Source organism: Megalopta genalis, chromosome 3 (genome assembly GCF_051020955.1).
Source record: "Megalopta genalis isolate 19385.01 chromosome 3, iyMegGena1_principal, whole genome shotgun sequence".
Taxonomy (NCBI): domain Eukaryota; kingdom Metazoa; phylum Arthropoda; class Insecta; order Hymenoptera; family Halictidae; genus Megalopta; species Megalopta genalis.
Genome location: NC_135015.1, coordinates 10,492,113 through 10,517,959, shown reverse-complemented (window position 1 = coordinate 10,517,959; position 25,847 = coordinate 10,492,113). Strand labels below are relative to the sequence as shown.

The 25,847-nt window shown below is 37.5% G+C and overlaps 1 protein-coding gene across 3 annotated transcripts in view; it reads right to left on the bottom strand.

The window, feature by feature from the left end:
- LOC143259126 (netrin-1) overlaps nucleotides 1–25,847 on the bottom strand; it is a 213,104-nt gene that overhangs the window by 25,490 nt on the left and 161,767 nt on the right. For 2 of the 3 annotated variants that reach the window (XR_013032929.1, XM_076519993.1), the window contains exons 3-4: nucleotides 6,627–6,776; nucleotides 4,198–4,293 (exon numbers count right to left, since the gene is read on the bottom strand). Coding sequence is in view for 2 of the 3 variants with exons in the window: in XM_076519993.1 (XP_076376108.1) it covers nucleotides 4,198–4,293; nucleotides 6,627–6,776 (246 nt within the window). In the remaining variant the exon portion in view is untranslated. The remainder of the gene's footprint in view (nucleotides 1–4,197; nucleotides 4,294–6,626; nucleotides 6,777–25,847) is intronic. The other variant, XM_076519994.1, reaches the window with a different exon arrangement.

Below are 25,847 nucleotides of genomic sequence, written 5' to 3'. Positions count from 1 at the left end.
AACTCTGTTCAGTTTTATAGTGCATGAAAGTGCATCAAATGCACTCGTATAATAATAATAATTACGAGAAGAAGTATAGCAACGTAAAGACCAATTGAACATCTTCAACGATCCTGCGGTTACAAACTTGCGCACAAGAGCCACTAATTGTAATTCACTTCCACAAATATTTGTATTTACACATACAATCGAAGACTGGTTGCAATAGCGAGATGAAACGTTGTGTCGAATAGTTATGTTGAATTAGACATGTTGGCAATACGATTGCAGCGGAGTATGATATTCAATCACGTATTTCCGATTTCACGAAGTTTACTAACTTCGATGTAAACTGCAAATATATATATATAATCCCCGGTTCTTGCCCGGGAGAAGCATCAGGCTGTGCTTAATAACGTTAATGTATTTCCATACATCAAATATCCAAGTTTAGGCAATAATATTGCAATAGATTTAACTAAATAGATTTATAAGTTTCACCGAGTTTACTCATCTCCATTCTCGAACCAGCTAGCTTCCATTATCATAACATAAATAAACGTGAGCTATACTCGTCGTTATCAAGAAGTACATGGTCGGATGATGTATCAACAATAAATATGCCAGCGTTATCCTGTCCGTGGACATGTTCAATAGTTAGATCAAGTATCGTATCATTGCCGTGAGGTTCCAGTTAGTCCTACTATTACAAGGCGCAATAATTTGCAGATAAGATGCACTTAACGTTATAAGAACAGATACAGTCGTTACGGCTCGTGAACGATGCATTCGTTTCTTCCGAATCGAATGTTCCATCACGTTTACAAGCAATATTAAGCAGAAGAGGACACGTAAGTCTATCTACAGAAAATAAGTGTTTATACGAGTTTCAGTGCCCTTTAGTTTCAATACCGTATAGGACTAAAGCATTTACAAAGAACGTTTCGCTTGGAAGAAATAACTAAAGATTATGTATCCGACATTAAAACATTAACACCCTTTCACATAATTAATTAGTTAGCTGTTACAATCTTTGTGAAAAGTGTGTAAATTACTGTAGTTATGCTGTGTTTGATTTTCTTTAGATTTTATTTAAATACAACAAGTTTATCAAATATATAATTTGATAAAGAGAATATCCTTTTTAACCAGTTGGAGATTTTTTACGAGTACGTTCGTCATGAAGAAATGGCATTACTCGTTAAAACACAGCTAACTGGTTGAGAAAATCTAAATATATCTTAACCCTTTGCACTCAAAGCTAGTTTAACCATAAATTCGAAATAGTTTTCCTGACCTGCAGCAGTTCCATGTTGTATGATTTATTGCCTTTTAAGCATGCGGAAGTGAGCCTTGTGACCTTTACAACATTTTAACAGCTCTTTAGAATATAAACAATTTTTAGTAGGTGCTTCAGAGTCGCTGCTTGTTAAATAAAATTAGTTTCAAACGAAAGATAGCTGTTACAATTCACACGATTGAAATACGAGTGCACACCTACGCTTTTAATTTCCTACACGCAATGCCGCTGCTGTGTTCAAACAAGTAAATCGCCCCGAAACGAAAGCAGGATAGAAAGAAAATCTGAAAAAGTGTCTCTGAGCTTCGGTGCTTTGACTTTCATTGAACTGCGTCCCGGTGTCTTGCGAATTACTCTCCCTTGTCCCCTCCTTTTCTCGCCCTTTTTCAATTCCGCGCTCACCCTCGTCCTCTCTGTTCCTCTCCCGCAATTTCCCTTCTCGGCCGTCTCCTTTTTCGCTTTCCAGCTCTGTTTGCACACTGTTTCCCTCCTCGTTCTTCTCCGCCGCCACGTCCTCGCGTGCCGCCTTCTCTTTCTGCTCGAACACAAGGGAGGACGAGGGTTCGCTGTCGAGTTATTATTATTTAGCCGCAGATATACATTCGTATAGGCTCCCTTTAATGGACCGACGTTTACTTCCACGCGCCTTCACGCACACACGCCGGCCCATTCGCAAATTATTTGGCCCTACCAGGGCTCGGCCGACCGGCAAAGGAAAACTCGAGGCACCGGGGGCAACTGACAATAAATGCCTTACGTGCACACCCGAAACCTCCATCGAGCCGGTCTCTCGCCGCTCGTTTCTTTTTTTGTGCTCTAAGTGGGATTGCATTCGAGTCGATGACGTGCTGCACATACTGCACTCGCATGCGTCGACTGGTACGCTCGATCGCAATGCTAGATTTTCAGCTGCGGGCTCACAATCGATCTTCAGGCCCGTCGATAATCAATGACGTTCAAGCATTTTAACCCTTTACGGTCCAAAGTACTTTCAATCCTTTGTTCCTGTATTTACACTCCGGTACCATGTAGTCCGGTGCAAAAGTTTCCACGACTGTTCTAAAGGCATTCGATGAATAATGTTTGTACACCAAGATTTCTGTACGCTTACTTCTGTTCACAAGTATCTGGACACGTAACAGATATCGTTGTACACGTTTATTTCGATAATTCTTCTTATTTTATTTCTCTACATTTTCCAACCGATCGATTACTTTCCCTACATTCCTTTCACATAGCATTTCCACCATAGCCTAATTCTCTCTTTTCAACTCGTAACAATCCTCCAACCATTGCCCATATTGTAGTCATGTCGTTGTTACATAATACGCATGCTACGTTCACTATCCTTTAATATCTGTTACATCTCTTTGGGTATCTGCATCTTGTCCTAGCAAGTCACTCATAAGCATTTACAGCTTGATTCTTAGATAGTTGCTAGATAAAATATTCAAATGTCATCGAATCCAGTTTCAAACATTCTTCTGCACATTCTCACGTTGAGCTTTTATACATCTAGATTCAATTTAAAAATTCTATGCATATCTCTACACAGATTTCTATCTGTATTTCTACACGGATTTGATCAGAACGATTGTTATACTAATGCGTGGGCTGGAATCACAGTGATGTAAGACGTAGTTTCGAAAATTTTCGCTTATGTTTTAAAACATAATCTACGTGTGCACGTGAAATCGTCGAAAAGACGAACTAAATAAATGACAGTTACTATAAATTAACTTCACTTTAAATTATCCGAACAAAAAAAAATTGGAAAACAATACACACGTTAGCAAGCAATGACACTCATTGTTCCTCGCGATGAGGAAAACATGACTTACGTCACTATGATTCTAACACGCTCAAACATTTATTGGAAACTTTCTTGTTATTATTACATTTGATACGTTCGTGCACGACTTCCTCCGCCGATTCAATTAAATTTGCAATTATTTCAGCTGGAGCATATGTTAAAACAACGGTAACAATGAAATCTGTATTCCGTTCGTTAGTACGTATTCGAATTCGACAAATCGGAAAATTGAAAAGTTCTCGATTATATATCTACGCAACACATTAAAGTGGCGAAACGGCGTGTTACGGAAATGTTTAATCGTCTATTTGAAACTCGAATCACATATTATCCGTGTAGCTACCGACTCATTAATTACATTCGTAGGTACACGGTGCCTTCATTACTGCGAGCATTTCATTACAACCGGCGCAAATATTTGTCTGCGTTAATTACTGTAGAATTTTGAGGACGTCACGCTTGCTTCCGCAAGTTTCAGATATCGATCGTGAATTAATGAAAACTGTTTTCCTCGAGTGTCCTTCCAATTAAATTCCAAGTGGATGCGAATACAATTCAGAGATTACGTTAGACATCTTTTTTAACTATTCCTGAATATGTGGAAACCAAATGCAATTATAATTTTCTAGGCGATCTTGAAACTCTGACTTCATTTGCAACAATATTTCTCCCCTCGACTACCACAACTGCCATTCTATGAAAAGATCATTACTAAACAGCGGATAACAAAAACATGTAGATCAATCCGAGAACAGTAAAAACCTTTGGAGAATTTAAGAACATCAATGTATTATTTGCAACCCATTGAAATTATTAAGAAACGAAATAAATGTGTATATAGCTTACGCTTCTTGCAATTAACGTAGACAATTTCTATTTTGCATAAAACTACGCAGTCCGGTCGTTACTTTTCACGTCGATAAGCTAGAATAACGAACGCAAACGTTCGATGTCAGAGCTAATAGCATTTCGTTGGCGAAACATTCGTTGGAGAAATATTCAATCCACGTGTGAGGTGTGCTCGCGACATCCAGCGATTATTATCCGGGCAACGTGTAGATTCGCGCATTTGCAAGGGACACCGATTCGTTTGACATTTACTCACCGGCTCGTCCATCGTAACCACGTTCGTCGTCGTCGTCTTCATATTCGCCGCTCTCTTCGCCGGCTGTGCCCTGGGTCTGCACAACCCTCGGTATTCCTGCAAGAAAGAACACCAAACGTGAAACTGTTCGAGGAGAAGCCAACGCTAAATACGCCTCGTATCTCTTCTAAAAGACATACACGGTTTCCGCCTTCGTATTCGCAAATTTCGCCTAATTGGACGTGAGATCGAACGATAACGCGGTCGGTCGGTCGCGTGTTCCTTCCAATTGATCGATCGATCACTTTCCAAAACAGGACGGCTACGCCCGAAATTCTCAAGCCGTTTTATTTATTGGTTCTTCTTCTTTTTTATAACATTTCCGTCCCCGCTTCATGCAAATTATTTAATTGGCGAGCGGTTAAGCGTTATCGCGGATACAGTGTGTCCTCGGAAGACTTCTTTCCTCAATTCTTAATAAATTCCGTGTCCCCCGGATTAAAAACGTATAGAAAAAGGAAAGTTTTGTATATAAATTGATGATCTATATTTTTGTATTGTACCTATCGCGACACGTAAGATTCAGGGGGAGGTATCAATTTATACAGGGTGATCCGGAATTCGCGGTACAACCGAGCAGATGGTGATTCTACGTGAAAAGAGAAGAAAAAAAATTTGGTATAACATTTTATTATCCGGGAATGTCTCCATCATCGTCGATGTTTGTAGAAACTAAATTCTTTACAAAGACGAACAAACTTTAAAGTCGATTTTCTGGAAAATGGAGCCCCGGATAAAAAAAATGTTATACCACATTTGTTTTTTATTTTTTCACGCAGAATCAGCCCCTGTTCGCTTGTACTACGAATTCCGGTCCACCCTCTATATAAAACTTCTCTTTTTCAATACGTTTTTAATTCATTGCGACAGGCACAGAATCTGGGACATTTACCCTAATCAAATGGGAATGTTCCGTTGACGAATTAAAAGCTGAAGAATCATTTCTTAAGTACGATTTATGCAAACTGAATACAACACCGGGTTGCTGCATAAATTCTACCAGCTAGAAAACGTTTCCTGCAAATTTGATTTGTGAAACCAGTTTGTGCTCACTTCGAATGATGTATTCTCCATCGTTACTTGCAACTGCGAATGTTTATCCTTTTGTTGTGTACAATAACATTCATCATGCAATGTTTATAGTACGTAGAATATACCGTAGCTGTTTAGAATCTGTATCATCGTGAAAATTTGTTTCCTGAAACTGCCTATGTTTAATATCCATTTTTTTTATTTGTAAGTATCAAACTGTGGATTTTTGTAAATTAATTTACAGAGATTCGGATCTCAACGCATCAAGGAAAATTAGCTTGATGCGTTTGAAAAGTACGACGTACGAGACGAAATTTGGTTTGTGATATCGGGATAATAGTGTGTAGCTGATAATAGTTAGTTTTTGAACACCCAGTGTGTAGAAGAAAGCTTCGGAGCTGTATCCCTTGGCGTGTATAAGCCAGGACATGCTGTATAGGAAACGGCGCAGTGCGATATGCTGGAAATAATTAAGTCTGCTATGTGCGCAGTCAATTTTGATCGTCAGCATCGTGGGAAGCTGATAATCGGTTATTATGAGACATGTTAGCTCTCGAACATAAGTCAACCGTGCCATTCATCGGACGCAATATATCATCGCGACTGTAAAAATATTTCATTTCAGAAGTGCAACATTCGTGCTAAACCTAACGATGCTTCGTTACAAATTAACACGCCCACCACATTAACAACTACAACGATTCGTTCGTAGTCAGAACGATTTATTTTATAAACTAGAAAGTGATCAGTCAAGATTTACGATGTCAATTCCTCTTGCAAAACGTACGTACATTCCGTATAATTACCGTCGCAGAAATTCATTCTAAACTGTTGACAAATAATTTCGTCCTGCAAACATGACGAATAGTCAACGTGTTAACTAAGATTTAGTATGAGAAGATTGCAATGGTAACTTTTATAAAATCGTATCCAACAATTTATTCTGATTAATGTAACGCATGCACAACACAAATCCATTCAAAATCTAAATAGTAACAACTGAATCAATTTTATGCAGGAGAATCTTTGACACTATTGCACAAAAATGTATGTCCAAAAGGTGCAGAAATGTCACAGATCTTAGGCAACCGAGTTCAATTCGCGCGAAATGCTTCATAGTGTTGAAATTGTTCTACTGTAAGTACACTTGGTCAATAGCTTGAACCAAGCAGCATGTACATATTTCGAAACTATAAAGTAACCGTTCAGTTACTGGTTAAACCGTTTCACGTCCATTTACGTGCAGCCTTTATGGACAAAAATCGATTCGGATGCAGAAAGAAAAACTGAAAATGTCGTTTACGAGCGCCCTGATTCTCACGTGAAATACAAAAGGTGAAGGACTCGCGGGTACTTACTGATGCAAGGCGCAATGTGCGATCTACTCTGTTGGTAACCTCTGGCACATCTGTTACAAGTGGTGCCGGTTACACCATCTTTACAGGGACACTGGCCAGTACTTTGATTACAAATTTTTCCGGATGCTCCGATCGGGTGACAGTCACACGCTGTAACACACAACATGCGAGAATTAGAAACGGTTAGTCAAACAAATCGTAGGATTAACATCTCAAATCATTAACTAGTAATAGTTGTCGGATCACACGTGGGTTTCTTCGAGTGTACACAGAGTGGCTCGCGAAATTGATCACACACCATTTAGAACGAAATAACTTTTTTTCAGATTGGACCGAACGACTTGTATCTTTTTTAGATGTTAAAGAGACTAGTTTATTAGGCAATGTCTACAAAATGCTTTTCAAAAACATCAATTACTTGGAATAACGAAATAAAATAAAATACGTTTTTGAACTTTTTTATCCGAGCTTATAACGAAAATTTAGAAACAAAATTAAAAAATTTAACTTATATACATGCTGACAATTTCATCGAAACCGGTTGACGCATAGTTATGCTACAGTCACTGAAAGATGTCAAAATCTCCTGTTTTTATCGTTGAAATTCGTGAAAAATTGCTTTTTTCACGAACTGTTAATATTTAAACAGTTCGCAACAACGTCAATCGAATTCAATGAAATTTTCAGTACGCATACGAGTTACCGAGATCGACGAAATACATGTTTCAAATTTTCGTTCAAATTCAAACGTTGAAAAAACATCATTTTATCATTTTTTCATCATTCCAACCAATTGCAATTTTTGAAAACAATTTTTTAAACATTGTCTAGTAAACCAATTACTATAACATCACGAAAAACTTTAGAACGCTTGGCCCAATTATAAACAAGTTATTCCGTTCTAAATGACGTGTATTCAATTTCGTGAGCCACTGTATCTTAGTTATTAGTTAATAACTATAGTTTTATAGTTATTAGTCAAACTGAACAATCTTCTGGGAGGGCGAAATTACACTAACTTTTCAAAGCCATTTAAAAGAATACATTTGTAACACACAAATCAGGTCTACAAACTTCAAAAATAATATCATCCATGTTGAATAAAGGAAATTTTTATATTTCAGTTTTTAATCGAAAGAATTCCAAAGCACGCGAATCTTTTTTATTTATTTTCATAAGGTGAGCAACTTTCTAATCGTCGACTATCAAATTCGTGGCATCCTGTTTGGGAATTAAGTCGATTGGAGATCACGATGTATGTCAGCAACGTGAACTGTGAATATCTGCACTTTCCTGAGATCGATTCGTCCGAAACACAAGGTTCGAAGTCGCGGTTAGGAAAAGTGCATGTGCATCGTCGCCTGCATATTTATCGATCAGCGTTATTCCGACATTTTCCGCGAGCGTGTCGGGGATTAAGAGATGATTCGCGATGGAAAGAGGCTGAAAGCAAAATCGAGGGAGAAACGGTCGCTCGGGAAGCCAGCTTGACACGTTCCTTTTGCCCACTTATTTATGCAAGCTCGTATTTTTCATGCGAGAGAGACACTGAAAAGCGGTTAATTACGATTGCACTTCGAGCCGAGTGCATCCCTGCGAAAATCTAGGAGGAGAGTCTCGAAAGCTCTGTCAGTCGTTGCTCGTCTGCTCTCCTATTCCCCTTCTCCTTGTGCCCTGGCATCATTTTTTCTTCTTCTTCTACTTCCACTTATCTACTACAGTCGTGAACAAAAATCAGTGGACAGCGATATTAATGAAACTTAATCGAATTCACGTTAAAAGTATAAACAATTTCTTAAACGCTACATTGTTTTTTCTTTAAATTAGAGTTAAGCATTATTTGGATTATTTCGATACATATAAATACATATAAATACATATAATAAATACATATCTAAGATAATTAACCGAATGAATTCCTTTTAATCGAGTATTTATTCAAATAATTCGAAGAAGTAATATGTAAGAAATAAATCGATAAACTATGAAAAAACACTTTATATTCTATCATTTTTATTCAAACCAATTATTTTCCGTATGAATTTCTGTACGAATAAATTCTTGTTCGAATAGAATCTCATTCGAATAAAACTTTGCTCAACTCTGCTTCAAACTTGATGCTTCTTTTTTAATTGCTCTATCACGAATTTAATTTCATGGTTATATTACGTTTTTACAAAAGGACAGTGGCGTATTATAGACGTAAATATTAATTTGAATTTTTTAGCAAAAGTCACAAAGTGATCCATTTTGTAATTTGGCAATTACATTTGATTTTATAGTACCTCAAATTAGAATTTTCAATTTTTATGTGTTTAAAGTTTAAAAGCATATTGTAATTATTTTCCAACAAAACAGCCAAAAAAGTTTATTGCTGCCTGATCTACTTTTTATTACAAGTATGCAGAATAAATAAGACTTGTGTTAATAGCAATAGAATAAATTCGATTAAGTGTCGCGAATATCTTTACTCTCTACCTGACCATTCAATTTTTGTCCGCGACTGTATTTCACGGCATTACTATTTCGCGTTGAAAACATCTCTGTATTTTTGTGCCCAGCTGTGAGCCTCCTCACCGTAAACAGTCAGCAATTATTTCGTTTGATATATTACGCGATCGTAACGTTTAAAATAGCAAACTTCCTTCTTTATATTTGTAAAGTATAGAAAATATTTTTTAGTAGTCGCCGCGTGTCTTCATCTACATAAAAGACTAAAGTAGAAAAGTATTTGTGCCTTCAATTTGTTTCGAATGATTTTACATAAAAAGAGAGCAAGTTGGAAAAATCGAGAGATAAACAAGTATGCTCATACAGAAATTATTAATAATTATTTATCATGCAGTAGAAACAAAATCTGATTGCACAAAAATATCTCAGACGCAATAAAAACTCATTTATAAGCTCACTCACTGCAAATTATGAAATTTCAATCGCTTTGTGAAATCACATCATTTATTAAATTGTTAAATATATCGCTTCACTACTTTTCACTCATTTTTATCTGATACGACTTTTTCATTCATTGTTGAATATTATTCGAATAGCTTTCACATTGTAGTTGTCTAGAGTGTTTGCGCTCGATATATGGATTATTTATTGGACTAAATAAATTGGTGTATCTCCATTGCTCAAATTATGAAAATAAGTTACTATTATTAAATCAGTACCAGCGTATAAGTGAATATGAATTATTTCAATACAAAAATTGTTCTGATACAAATGTGAACTGTTTACCGAGATAAGATAATTTAAGATAATTTAGAGTTCAATTAATTTACAGTAACTTCATAATTTATTTCTTTGCAAGAAGTAAGCGAAAATTTTCGAAAATGTGATTCACGCCGCTACGATTCTAATCCACTCGACTAGGAAGCGAAATTGATCATTTTCTATTAGAAATAATTTCCTCGCGCAATCTCTTCCCAGAAAAAAAGATATAAAATTAACACCAAGCACAACCGGAAGTAGGAATGAAGCGAGACGCGAGAAAGAACATCGAGGTGACAATGAATTACGATGGTCAGAGGAGATAACCACACAACCTGGAGAACAGGAGTACGAGGTGACCATTTGCACTTCCGCGAAATGGATTAATCTTGAGGAGACTGCCGAAGGGACGAACAACCGGTTCACGCTTCTTCAGCGTGCACACATAGCAGGAGAATTTTAACCGTGACCAAGCGGAAGAAGAATCGCGAGATGCTACCGACGGGCATCCTCAAATTAATGTCTTGAACATTTTAAATAAATGAAGCTCGACGACAGAAAAATGATTCACCTATTATCTGAAACTTTCTTTATCGAAAGATGTATTTATAGTACTGTTCAGTTCAGTGCCCATCGTTATCCCCATTGGTTCTTGGAACTGGCTTTTCAAAGAATTTCAGCTTTCGACGTGTGTTACTTTAACTTTCAATTGTATCGATCGCTAAAAAATAAAAACTTTCGTTATAAGATTGTTAACATGAATCTAGCTCGTCTATTTGATCTAATAAAATCCTCTTTTTCATCCCCTGCACTACGATTTCATACAGCTACGTTGATTAGCAAATTTATATTCATTTATATTCAATGTTTAGCTTAATGTTCAAATATCGATTTTGATTTATCAGAAATACATAATATCAAGATTTAATAGATTATGTTCGAAATCTTCGTCACGAGTTTGACACAATGTTATAGTACAAGGGGTTAAGTATTGCTCAACAGGTTCAAATAGTTAATGAAAAATATTTGTCCATTAAAAGTATAATTGTACGTATTATATACATTATAACGATACAATAATTTTACTTGCATCTTAACCCTTAACTACTACACCTATTCAAACTTACGTAACTACTATTAGCGGTATCACGGACCGCTAATGTTTACTTTCTTATTATTGACACAGAACTGATAAATAAAACATGAAAATCAATTGTTCTTACTTTACACATCAATAATGAAGGGATCCAGCTTGGAGAGAACAATTGAGTAGGAACAAGTGTATTAAGAACGTTCCACTTTTTATAATTATTAAGGGTCAAGGGTGGAAGATTGCCAAAAGTCGACAATTTCAAGATCAAGAAAATGAAGCTCTAACATTTCTTTGTGACTCTATACGAATCTCAAAGATTCGAATTACATCAGCAACTAAGTAGTTTAAAACAATCTCTACCAACCACCATTTTGCTTGCCAAAACCAACACCGAAGCGTGTGCATGTATGCTATCATTCTTAAAAACGTGTATCATTAATGTATAAATAACCCATGAATTACCATTTAAGGTTTATGGTTAAAAACACTTACTTCACTGTACAACGAATAAGTCTCACCTGAGACTTGAAAGCTCATAATAAAAGGAAAGTTTAAACATACAGATGGAACCGTATTACGAACATGTCCTCCGAAATCTAAAATCACAAATTGCGATCTGGTATCAACGAATGAACGGGGGGGAAAAAAACAAAGAATTGTGCCGGTTGCGTCTACGAACACGAGAACAAAGGGAGGATGGGAAGTCGATCAAAAAGAGAGACACGCGTGCAACGTGTGAACTGCTCGAGTGGCCGGCTTTCGAATCGGCGGGGATTAATCGAACAATTCATCTGAACGCGAAACATCGAGAACGTCGGACGCAGATTTCACGGCGAGCCGCTCGATGTTCGACGCATGCACGATACAAAAACCGTCTGGACGCGATTTCGCAAGGGTCACCGGGAAACGATCGGCGGACGGGGCAACAGCGGCGTGGCCAGGAAGCACAACGGGGCACCGTAATTCACGTTCGCGCCTGCGAAATGACCGGGCATACCGGCGTGTCACTTATTGCTGGCTAATATAAACATGACCGCGAGACACCCACGAGAACAGAAAGAAAATATGTACGCGCCGGCCGTAAATCAAGGCCGTTTTACATTTTACTCGCGTTACGCCTCGTTACGGCCCGATCCATTCAACGCCGGCGCGTTGAAACGAACGCCTCGGTAATTGAGAGGATCGAGAGATCGATACCGAAAAAATCACCGACACGACTTCGCCCTCTGCCCGCTTTTCCCGGAGATCGACCCCGAGAAGCTGCATGGGCTCGCTCGTGACACTTCGTGTCGTCGTGGTGCAGCAGCGTTCCGTTTATCCGAACCTCGTGAGACAAATTTTACAGGCGGATATTACAGTTTTTTGATCCCGAAACCGGCGAATTTTTTTTGAGAATCTTTGGAAACGTACGTACACTCCAAAGTAGGGCAAAAAATAATTCGATCAATGATTAACGTCTGGAACGAGTTAGGTGTTATACTCAGTTTATAATAATTTTTATGCGAGATGAAAATTGCCTGTACTAATTGCAAGATACAGGAGCTACATAGATGTTTAATTCATTTTTTAATAATTTCAATGAGTTGAAAATAGCGCCACTGTGTATTTAAATTCTTTAAATATTTTTACTGTTTCGTATTTGATCTAATCATCTTTGTCATAAATTCATAAAATCCGCAGTTGAATTATAACTAATTTATAATAACTTACATAGAATAATATATAAATATATAAATTATTAATTTATAGGTAAGACGTTAGAACGTAACTGTGGATGATTTGGACAATGATTAACCACGAATACTGTAAAAGTGTTTGTTCATTGACGGTTTCGTTTAACTAATTACAACTACGAACAGAACTTGTTAAATCATATCTGAAACAAAATGTTTCGACTGTACACGATTATAATATTATTAGTTATTATAAGAGGAAAATTCTCACGCAATACAATTTCCTATAATACGAATTGTAAAACACCTAACGCATTATCGTGTTACATGGAAATCTACTGTACAAATAGAATTACTGAATCTCAAGTTTCGCATTTTACAAAGTGAATAATTACCCAAGTTTTTTATCGTTATGATGATCACATTAACGATTCGATATAATAATTGTAATCAATAGAAAATAACTTCTGCACTATCTTGATTATCGACGAATTCACTTTCGTAGCATGAAACATTTGAGCAAACATTCGTTCAAAGAATTTTTAATGTTCGCTAAGAAATGACAGAGATCCTCCTCACTTCTCTTCGATGTTACATACGTGCGAAACTTGCGTAGATCATTTGCGTCGCATCATTTACGCAGCAGTATGCATCAGGGAAACGGAAAGGGCTCATTTTCATTAAGGAATAATGTTTTGGATTTAAAGTAGCTGCTCCGGTCATAATTTATTGTATCGTCTACGATTGGGAACAACCTTCTTCGCGAGCGGTTCAGATATGCCGAAGGAATTCGACCATTTATCCGGCATTGGTCGTTTCGAATACCTGTTCCAGCAACCCTAAAGCGAGATCAAGTGCATAAAATGTGCAAAGGATGTCGCTTATTTATGAATATATTATTAGATGGGTGTAGAATATTCCAGCGAGAGAAGCGACTGTTTCTGAGATTACCAATCGGAAGGTGTATCAGTTCGAATTATAATATAAGAGTATATATTAGTGTATCGTTTCCAAGTATAATGTCATTTTTTGCTGGTACACGCTGCTTATTCTTTCATGATCTTTTATGGCGTAGATCTTCTAATCATTTTGTAAAAAATTATCGCACTGTTGTAAGAAGTATTCCGGAAAACTTAAATTAAATGCCACTTTGTATTTTCACGGTATCGTTAAGAAAATGTAACGAAAAACGGGAACAGTCATGAAAATACAGACTACTTCCAGTGATATCGTTCATAGAAAAAAATAAGAAATTATTCTTAGCAAAATACAAACAAATCGGCGTCTAATATTGTAGTACTAAATTAAGTACTACAAGTAAGTAATTAGTACAAAGTAAGTACTAAATCTCTCATTGAATAAACAAAACAAGAGTATTTACTACAACAGTTGGTACCAATCGTTGATACCTAGTATGCTAGCACTACATCAGCGCAGAATGTATAAGAATATTCGATTTTGATATAAATCTGCAAGTGATCAAAAACTTTTGTTCGCCGGGTATTTCACACTCTTGTTTGTTTATTAGTAGTTATTCTAGCTTCGTCAACTATTTTCAAATACGTTTACAAAGTCCCTATTTTAGGCATGTTGATTGTTCATCTTATGGCCATAGATCGTTCAACGTGGAGATTTCATTGTGATTCCGGGGACAGCGTGGATCTCGTCGGGTTGATCGCGATTACAGCCGTTTAACGCGTCAGGAAAGCAAAAGAGGCGAAGTCGTTGGCGCTGCCGCGCCATAAATTCAACTTACCAGGCTAGTTTCACAAAAGTATGTGCACGTATTTATATCCGTGTACCTACGTGAAATTGTTAAGGCGCCTTAAGCCGATTACCGGGGAGGGTCAAGTTGATCTTGCTAGGTTTCATCCTCGTCGTCCCCTCGGTTTCCATCGTTTCTTTTAAACGTTAAAACAGTTATGGTTCATTAGCGAGTCGAGTGCGTCAACAAACTTACAAAAGGGCTTTCGAGAATTAAGCCGAGCGATGGTCGAAATATCGATACCGTCGGCGTTGAAGGGTGAAACGCAGCTCTAAAGAAGAGTCTCCTTTCCCGATTTATTAAATTTCTTGTACTCCGCCACCCAATGTTCACGTTTCTCTTTCGTATACTCTGCTACGGTATTATAGAACGCTATACTCGTACAAAATATATATATATTTACCGATAAAAGTAAAGAAACCGATAAGATTACCGATAAAAGTATACAAATGCACGTTCTTGGGTGTAGTAAACATTCTTAACATAAGATAAGAATACCGGCAGTTTTTTAAATCCATTTAAAGTCGAAATTCAACAATTAGAAGTTCCACAAAAAATTGTTCGAAAATGATAGCAATCTTATACATAATTCAATGAATTATTTAGGTCCACATGGTGTAACAATTCCTTCTGAAATTGTTACATTACGTGGCTCCAAATAATTCATTACATTTACCTTACAGAAATTCGATAAATAAAAGGGACAAATGGGTACAGTATTTTGAATAACCTGCAATGATAGCACGCGAGTACAGTAGGTATGTACATAGAATGGATAGGAAGATAGTATTTAATAGCTGGTGGAATTTGCTTACCGAAAAAGCACGTAAATCGTCACGTGCTCCCCCGACTCTTATAGTAAGGAAGGCAGGATAAATCTGGCAACGAATTTGCATACTGAAATCGCCCACTTGTTTTTGCTCTCAGCAGGTAGCACGTGGGTCGTTTGATGGTTACTCCACTACCTACGTCCTTCTTCAGCCTCCTAACATCACAGCACCCTCCCTTTCGACAAACTGCCGTGTATCAGCAACATCCGGTCCCAGATTTGGTTTCCCTCGCGCGGACACCGGCCGCATGGAAGGTAACGAAAATACGCGTCAACGTAGTATATCGGCAACAAGCCGATACTTCAACGATACCGCGAAATATACTCAATCAAATAATCTTCGACAGTCCAATAATGTACTCCATGTTGCTTGTTCAATTAGTCTTCAATAAGGTGTTCTGTTACTTGTAGTCTGGTTAACAAATAGGGGTACACGATCGTCGTGACACGGTGTTGGTTACAATGCCAATGCATGTGAAAATGTTCATTCAAAGATACTAGTTCGTACATTAATTGGCAAAACGTGGAAATGAGTGGACATTTTTAATTACCTTTATTTATTTTTCGCTATCCTCTATTCACTTTTGCCATAATAAAATTAGATCGCGGATTTCGTGCATTTATTACAATAATGATTAAGCCAAATTTCAAACTGTGAAAAGATTATATAAATTTAAGATTATCAACGTACTATAATCTGTTGATTAAGATTGCTACAGGAAGAATGAAATTTGTTTTCGTTGCCTGTTTCTTACTATTGAGACAATTTTATTTTGCATAAAAATCCGCGATTATTATATGAAGAAAGTAAAACATTCGAAGGAATTCGTGTTGGTCCGCAGAACAGGCGAGCATCGAAAATCGAAGCCAAGGAACGCGGTTCCGTTGTTCCGCGGGAAAACTATAAATCCGAATAAATTACGCGTACGATCGTGGATTTTTATATACTATATATATTTTGATTTCCGAACGAAACCTGACAGAACGCCGCTTGATATTACGGTAATAAAAGCGAAGGTTCGTAAATTTCAAGCGGTCGCGTGAAAAAGGGAGAAAAGGGAGAAAGAGAGAGAGAGAGAGAGAGGGAGGGAGAGAAGAGAGAAGAAGAGAGAGAGAAGAGAAAGAAGAAAAGATAGAGAAGAAAAGATAGAGAGAGAGGAAGAGAGAGAGAGAAGAAAAGATAGAGAGAGGAAGAGAGAGAGAGAGAAGAAAAGATAGAGAGAGAGGAAGAGAGAGAAGGAAAGATAGAGAGAGAGGAAGAGAGAGAAGGAAAGATAGAGAGAGAGAGAGGAAGAGAGAAAGAAGAAAAGAGAGAGAGAGGGGAAAGAGAGAGCTCGCAGAGCGCAGAGGAAGAGAGAGAGAAGGAAAGATAGAGAGAGAGAGAGAGAGAGAGAGAGGAAGAGAGAAAGAAGAAAAGAGAGAGAGAGGGGAAAGAGAGAGCTCGCAGAGCGCAGAGGAAGAGAGAGAGAAGGAAAGATAGAGAGAGAGAGGGGAAGAGAGAAAGAAGAAAAGAGAGAGCTCGCAGAGCGCAGAGGACGAAACACGCGGTACTTTGTGAGAGCAATAAATGGATCGCGGAGAAAGATAGTCAATTAAATCGAGAACAACGATCGGTACATACGGCACGTGGATGCCAGCCAATTTATTAATCGGATTATCAGGCTGATTTCCCTCGAGTAAACTTGGGTGCGGGTTGCTCGATAATGTCGATCCGTCGAAGCCCGAACAGTTCCCCCTCTGTACCCATCCCCCCACCGAAAACCACCCTTTGAGAAGAAATTCTGTTCGTCGCCTCTCGCTGGAAAGGATTCCTCATTTTCTTTTCCCCTCTGCTCCACGTTATGTAAAAAATTCAAGTATTTTGGCCCGTTTCACCGAAGAATCGTGTTTCAAATCGTCAGTATCGACGGGATCAAAGGGGATCTGTTCAATCTCAGGATCGAGGTGAAAGCCGGCGGCTGTTTTTCCTTTAATAGAAGGAAAAATGGAAAATCAAGTTCACCGGCGGAACGAAACACGAGGGCGGACACGCACGAAACGATTTCGTATTTCGAGACGAATATGAAATATTCGTAAAACGAATATAAATTTAGCAATTGCGAATTACATATTTCTATGTTGCCTTATTTTATCGCATACGTTAGTTACACGGTTTACACGAAAATTCAAAGTATTTAAAATTGTTTCGAATCTGTGACATATGCGATGAATAGACGCTATTCATTTACAGGCAAAAGTAAGTATGTGAAATACGAAATGGTAAAAAATTTGAAGCAGTTGAGAGAGTACTGGGGTGTTATTTTCAACATACTAAAATTATTTGGAAACGGAATTTTCTATTTAGCAATTGTATGTGGCACCTGACGTAAAACACTAGTATTGTGCACAAATAACTGTCATCTGGCGATAATAAATCAATATTAAAAAACTTCGGACATTTAAGTAATTCAATAATAATTGTTTTCATCGCTTTATTCGATGTTATCTCAATTTTCTAAATTTTTTGATCTCCAATCGTTTATTACATTACTTATAAATTAAAATATCATACTAAAAGCAATCGAACGTGTAATTTCTTCGAATTGAAGGTAGAAAAGTATAATATTACAGTTAAAACGGCTATGTACAAAATGCATCGTATAATTTAAACAGTATAGTGTAAGTCGCGCAAACAAATGAACACCGCGCGCGTCCACTGAACTGGAAAAGGGATAATTAAGATGTATTGCCGATAAATAGAGTGTAATATGTTGTGTTTCTTTAAATTCTTTTTGCTCAGCAATTTCAGCGCGATCAACTTTCATGTTCTGGTTAAGGAATGTTTAAAATGCCAGCGATACAAGGTACCACATTAACTAAATCGTTTCCTTGTGCAGTGGAAAAACTGTAATATGTATGTATACTATAAAATGTAGATTATCTTCGGATCATCTGTTGCTTCTTTCTTTTTAACATGATTAATTTTCTATCGAAGTTTTAAACCGGTTCTACATAATTATATATAATTGTATACTAATGTTTGTTATAAATATACTTAACAATCACTTCTTATTAAGATTATGTTGTTGTTTAATACGTATTAACACAGTTAATGATGAGATTTTGAGTTTATTAGAAATAATTTAGTAATAATCTCAGTTGATTTATGTATATGTAAAAATATACGTTCACAGGAAATTGAATATCATAAACTGAGTTAACAATTCGATGCTATCCTCTAATTGCATCATTTCATAAATTCGAATAACATGATTGCACAGAATGAAATTAAGTTAATAATTAATTAAATATCGAAGAATAATATAATAGCAGGAGAATAGTAGCAGTAGGCTCGACACTGAATCTACGAAATACGATGGCCGTTCACCCTGATTGTCGTTTCCAATCGATAAAACTGCGGGGTCCACAGCTCATTGAATCGCCAAAGCTTTTCGAAAATTCTACGCTATCTCATAATCGCAGGAATCCGTATTATTTCGGACATATCGAATATTGAATAAAGCAATCACCATAACCCTCTGCGGAATTGCTTTGTTATTTCCGAAAGCCGTCACCGAAGATTGATTGAACGATGTCAATAATGGCCGGTCAAGTTCGTCGAGATGATGGAAAAATAATATCCCATCCGCTGATACGTTTTCTAGGGGATGCTGTCTTAATATCCAGGGGATAACGAGTCTGGCCGATGCTTCTAACAGTTGTCAAAAAAAATGTCGATAAACTGCTCCCCCTTCCAATAAATCACAATCTGACTTGTAAAGGAAGACGAAGAGCCAATACAAAAGCAATTTTCAAAAGCTAACATAACATTTTCCATTAGAAGTGATCAAGTAGACTGCAAGGATCTGTAGCTGGAATATAAAATTGCGAAGACACAAGAAGAATTTGATAACGTTGTTACATTATTTTGACTAAACTCAGGATGTATGCTTTGGTTTAATAGATGAGATATGTACATACTTTTTATACTGTTTTACTGAGAAATCGATAAGCATCATACCCAATCAGATGACTGGTAAACCAACTTACATAATCATTATTTCACAGATCTAAAAAACATTAACTCATTCATTTTCGTTACATATAAAATGCTAAAATCTTAAAAAAAGACAAAAAAAGCCAAGGACAAGATAAAAATAATATGATTTAACAGGAAACCATAGGTAATAAATTCACTTTATTATCTCCTCGACAAGCGTGTTTGTAATCTCAACAATCGCGAAAGAAAAAGGAACTCTGTTAATTCGAAAATTAAAAATCTGAAAGAATTCCTGCCTTCTGGTTGGAAAATTCACAATTTTCCATATTCAAAATGGAAATCCTCGAACGACTGTTAATGAGTCCATTGAAGCAGATTAGGTTTCGCGGACACCGAGGCGAAAGGGACGTCCATAGAAATATCGAAAATTACAAAGCACAAGGGGAGGAAGCTCGTCTATAAGGGAGACATGTTTCGCATTCGTCGGTTCTAACGGGACCAAGTTGCGCCTCTTCCTTTCGGGTTTAAGTCGAGGTTCCCGATGGTGTGGACGTGGCGAACCTTCAAATCCAATTCGAGACACGCTCGCGGAACGGCTGATGTATTCGCGTCACGACGAGACCGGCAGCTCCTTTGGATTCGGTTCGCCTTGCGTTTCTAACCCCCGTAATCAGCCCTGCGCCGTGGAAATTCCGATTCATAATTCACACTGCTTCTTTTTCGCCTTTGTGGCTCTGTTTTCCCCTCTCTGGCCCAGCGCGAGCGGTGCGTGCGCGTCAGCAAATTGTTATCCGATTCGCACACACGTGTCTGATTGAAGGTGAAAGCTGGAGGTCGCTTCTCCGGCCTGGAAATTGGAATCCGTTCCCCGGACAATGATTTCGTTTAATTCATTTATGCAGGGTGTGCCGCATTTTTCCGTACATACATCGGGAGTGTGTTCTATAAATAAGACTAAAGTGTTGTATAACAAAAAGTCCATAAACGCTTTGTTCTCAGAATTAATTGCAAAAATCAATATTCTTTGAAATACTATATTTCATTTGTAGAACGCATTGCCGAAGTAAGTTCGGAAAAATCCCTGGAAGAAATCTATGTTTATAATAACAGAATGACGGAGAATCGGTAAATTAGGTAATCGGTTTATAAAGACATATCTTAAATTTTGTAACATCGGCTGCAAATGTGTCTACGTTATCGCTGTTGTTGTTAACGAGTTGAAATGTCTTGTGAAGAGTCAATCGCACTAAATCTCGATGAGTAGTATGAGATTCCAAAGTAAACTTTCTACATAAAACATACGTCAGAGAGTAGTCCTCGAAAGCGATCCATTAAACCTTACACTCTGTGCGCGACCAGTGAGATAGGAAACGAGCCAGCGCATCTCGAAAACTTAGGCTAGTTTACCAATTGCAACGTTGATTTATTTTCAAAATACCACCGGGACCGGAGACGAACGATTCGCTCGTGGATTTTCGGAGCCGAGACTCTTTGATGTCGGAGACAGCGTCGCGTCGGCGCCGATGTTTTCCTACGGAGAGGCTAGAATGGAAATGTGGACTGTGTGGAAACCGTGAGGCAACTCGGCAGTCCTTTTCTCCTCGTAGAAAAATATTATGATACTGTGTACTGTTACGCGTAATGCCCGCCGTCGCTAGATATTGAGACCTCGAGTAATGCTAGTGGCTGTTTTGCTCGGATACATTAAATGCGCGCCGAAAATGGATACGGACGATAACAGCGGCCATTCGGTTGTTCAGCCTCGCCTTTTACGTTTCATCTTTATTCTTGGTGGGTCTGCACTACTTTCTTTTTATATTGCGTCGTAAAGACGGTCGTTATTGTTATCACTATCATCGGGATGACGTATACCTTGAAATATTGGGTTCTTGAAAGGGGCGCTCGCGAATTTCGTGTTCAAGTGATTCAGCGTCCCGATTATTAATTAAATTAGATGAATAGTAAATCGTGCGATAATCTCCCGGATCATTTGCTGCAACAGTGACGTCATCCGAAATAGTGTGGTGGAGAAAACGAAGACGAAGATGAGGACGTGGTTCGAATTTACTGCAGTTCGTCGTCTTCACGTTCCAAATTTCAAGTATTGAGTATCCGATTAACACGTTCCGTGCCGAGCTTTTTTTACTCGAATCTTCACACTTTGATATTTTACTAAAACTTGATGTATTACGTGCAATTATTAATTCTCGTACACATAACAACGTAACAAAAACTTATCAACGCCCATTCTTGCGGTGGAAATTGATTCTTCGGTTCTAAATTTCTTGTAAACAATTTGTTCAGTTCACTAAGTAAACATGCAAGCGTGTACCATGGATGGTACACGTGGCACGGAACGTGTTAACCCTTGTCGATCCGAGTTTTTTATTTGGATATACAAAATTTATATAATTCGTAACGAACAAATAATAGCCCTTTTATATGATATATCGTTGTTGGCTAAACTTGAGAAAATCGTGTTCTCTTAATATTTTTAATAAATAGCAGTTTCATTTCTTCGTTTTTCTTCCTCTTTGGATTTTCTAATTATCAGGCTTTACAAAATTTTCGTAATTTCCTAATTCCGTAATTTCGTACTTACGTAGTACTCGCCGAACTAAATCAAACAGATTTGGTATATTTCACTCAGGTACACAAGACTCTTTTGGTCGGCATTAAAAGGGATAATCTCGGATTGAATCGGAAAGAATTAAGTTTAGTCTGATACGTGAAGTGAAAGTTGAAAAGTGCGATGCATAACGTCCTTCATTACGAAGGAGAGGTAACAGAGAAAGATATTTTTACCACATTGCTGCTACAAATTGGATTAAACAAATTGGATCAAAGTTACATTGAGCTATGGAAAATCAAGTTACAAGTAGACTGCTGATCTTTATGCAGAGTAAAAATTGTCTCCATCAAAATCCCGAAACGTGAGATCCGAGTGCAATATGCCTTTTTTCTTTTAAATAATTTTGATAAGTTGGAATGAATTGCACCAACATTCTTAGTTTCTTTTAATTTGTTCTCTATTTTGTTTCATCTATCAATTTTGGGGCCATAAATGCATGAAATCCGTTAGTTATAAGAGCCATTACCTATTGCAAAGGAAAACAGAATAGTTTAACAGTGAAACTTGCGTAAAATAAACTGTCTTTCTGTGTAAAATTTTGCGTAAAATAAACTCACTTCATGTAATCTTCGCTTAGATTTCTAACCATTTACGTTTGTGTCTATCTAGGAACAGAGAACTGACATTAAACGCGCACGGAAGTCACCAAAAGATCGTTCAGCCTAATCGATACTATCGTTTCCACCAAAATGTATCAACCCTTACCGGTCTCCCCTAGCTAAGTGCCACAATACAATTTTATATCACAATTCTCCACTTCATTTTCGTGCAACCGTGTACGGCCAGAGCGATTCCACGACCGCAAAGCATGTTATGTCCCGCATAATCGGTCGAACAATGCTTGCGAACACCAGACCCTCGTCGTCTGAGAACGATATCCGCTCGACGCGTTATCATTCATCGATCATTAAATCCACCACTCCAGATTCGATCACGACTCGGCCGAATGGGTTGGAGTACGTTCGCTCTTCTGTCCCCTTGTTTAATCGGTCGGGACAGCCAGTCCAGTTGAAAATTTGCATGTAAGAGAGTACACCCTGGAAGGTGTACAAGGAGCGCGCTTCAGATCTGGCCCTCTCCAATCTCGATGAAATTTAGTGGGATCGTAAATCTACGTCTATACCGAGCTTATTGTTAGCTGTCTTCGTTGGCTCGGTTGGTTTAGCAATTTTAAGAAAATATTGATACACTAGGATGTGTCTCTTGGAGAGCTCTATTCAATCGTCTTCTCCAGCGTATTCTTGTTCTTGAACCGCTCATCTTGTAACTATCAGAAGTAAATGTATTGTTTAATCTTCCGACTGAGATCATCTTAACCTAGTGTATTTAAATTGTCACCTATTAGGACATTCAGTTTGAAATGCATACATTGCTCTATATATTCAATGACCTTAGAATTATATATATTCAGATTTCAGCCATTAAATTCAATAAATTTCTGTTATAGTAGGAACAATGGAAGAGTAATATATGGACCGTTTATTTCGAAAGCGGTGCAAGTCCGTTTTTAAAAATAAATGAGATATCACATAATTTGTGGTTAATTTGGTGTAACCTTTTTATTTATAACTAAAACAAATGGACTTGAACCACTTTCAAAATAAATAGTCCATATGTACACGAATTATGTTTAAAAACGTGCCTAGTAAATTTGATCGATAAAATTGAGAATTATCGTAAACATCGTCAATTTTATAGTTGTGCAGGGTTAATACATTATCAACGACAGGCATCAGCATATAAAAGCATGGTTTTCAGTAAAAGTAGACAACGATGGGAAGATACCAATTTTCCTGCAAACGTGTATAATATTATTCGAGTGAGAATCGTTATGCAAAGTAGTTCCTGCATCATTAGTAGAAACAGGTGTGACATAGAAAGTTAATTCTCCTTTAAATAATCGTAATAGCTTGGTAATAATACGTTCAAGGGTTCTCTTTAACTGTTTCCTGTTTCACCTGGATTACCTTGAAATCACCAACCAATGTTTTCATCGACACGATTTCAGCGGCACCGCATTTCACCGACGTTGTTTATATGCCGAGACGTTGAGATCACCGACAAATGTTTACATCGATTCTCGTTTCACCGACAAATGTTATTATCGACACTCACTTTTGGCAGTATACCAAGTATACGTTTGAACGTCGTATCGTACGCACTTATTGTTACTGCTGTGTATTACATATTATTTACGGTAAAAATATTATCGATGAAATAATTGTTGGAGATTTCAAGATAGCCCGTTCTACCTAGTCGTATTAGTTACAAGTGCGTAGACCCTACAGGCTAAAGAGAGAATTATTTCACGTGAGAACTCATCTTCTGCTGACAACTGGGTTTGTTATAATTCCCGAAATTGGTTGGTTAACCGACGCCGTAGCGACAGGTAGGTGACTAAATTTCATTGAGATCGGAGGAGGCCAGATCTGAAACATTCCTTGTTGGACCCCGTTTCGCGCGTAATCTATGGTCATATAGAGCGGTCCCGTGTATGCACGTGTGCATCGGTGAGGCTACCCACCTGTGGCGGGGGTATATGCAGTAAGGACGGGTCTGGCCAATCTTATGTAAACACGCTCGCGTGAGGAGAGCCTTTTAGCTGATGCGGAGAGACCTGTGTAGACCCACGGCACCGACGCATTATGCACTCGATTCTCTTCGCGGACTTGCACATCTTTCGTGCGCACCTCGTTATATCCTCGGAATTCTCGCGTCGCGTCTCTCTTCGTCCCTTCTACCCTAGATCGTACGCTCGCGATTTTTTCAGGAATGCGAAAACAATGCTTGTAACTCGGAACGCTCCGGCACCCTTATTAACATATTTTCGCTGAAGAAAATTCCGCTCGTTCCTTTCACGCTGTTTCCTTTCTTCTGTCTCCGCGCCGCATACTTCAGCCGTGGAAAAAGACTTCGGAATGTCTGCGAAATATTAGGACGTCCCGGTCGGCATCGTACCCCTTCTTCTTGATACTTTCTACCGTGTTGCAGTAAATTAACATCCTTGTTATAGAGTTGGGCAAAATTTTATGCGGATAAGAGATAAGGACTAACGAATACAATTTTATACGATATTATCGAATAAATATCCAATTCAATAAACATTCATCTCAATAAGAAGTTGTTTGCGTTATTCGAATAAGAATTTATCATCAACAATTATCCGCATTATAGTTCGAATAATTTATTCGGTTGAAAAATGAAGAATTATTCGAATGAATAGATAGAATAATTTATTACGAATAATGAATAATTGTTGTTCGTGTAAAATATTTGACTAAAAAGAATTCCTTCGAATAATTATTCTAGATAAACATTTATATTCGAATTAGTTCGGATAATGTCCAACTCTGATTCCAAATATGGAAGTTGTAGCAGCGTTGAGGGTTGTTTTAACAACCGAAAGACTGTGGAAATAATCAGACAAGCTGTTTATCCTCGTGGTATTAATTTACATAAACAGTTGTTTAAAATTTCGTAGAATTATGCGTACATAGAAGCACAAAATAATGAAAGAATATTCTTCTTCTTCTTCTTCTTTATTAAAATTTCGATTCAACTATATTGACGACCGCTCTAAAAATTTAATTTAGTTACATGTTTTTTTTAAAGAGAATGTCGTAGTTACGTGAAAAGATATAATTTCTACGAAACTCATTAAAACTTGTTTCTTGGATAAACGTTGAACGAGGGTTGGAAACTGGCTAAAATGCAAAATAACACGTCGGGTCGAAGCGAAATTCAACAATTTATTAAGCAACCCATAACATTGTACGTAATGCGACTATGGTAATCCAGTGAAAGGAAATTCAAATGAGAGATCTGTAAAAATATGTTATTAGTTATCACAGATATATACCAGGATTGCAGAATTACATGTCATGTATTATCGTTCGATTATAGTTCATGTTTTCTTTCAGCGAAGAAATTCTTGGTATTTTTAGGCGGACTGTTTTATTTTTATTGGAAATTCGTGTGATACGGTAATACATAGGTATGCAAATGAAACGTGAAATTTGCCTGTTTCTTGTTCCTATTCT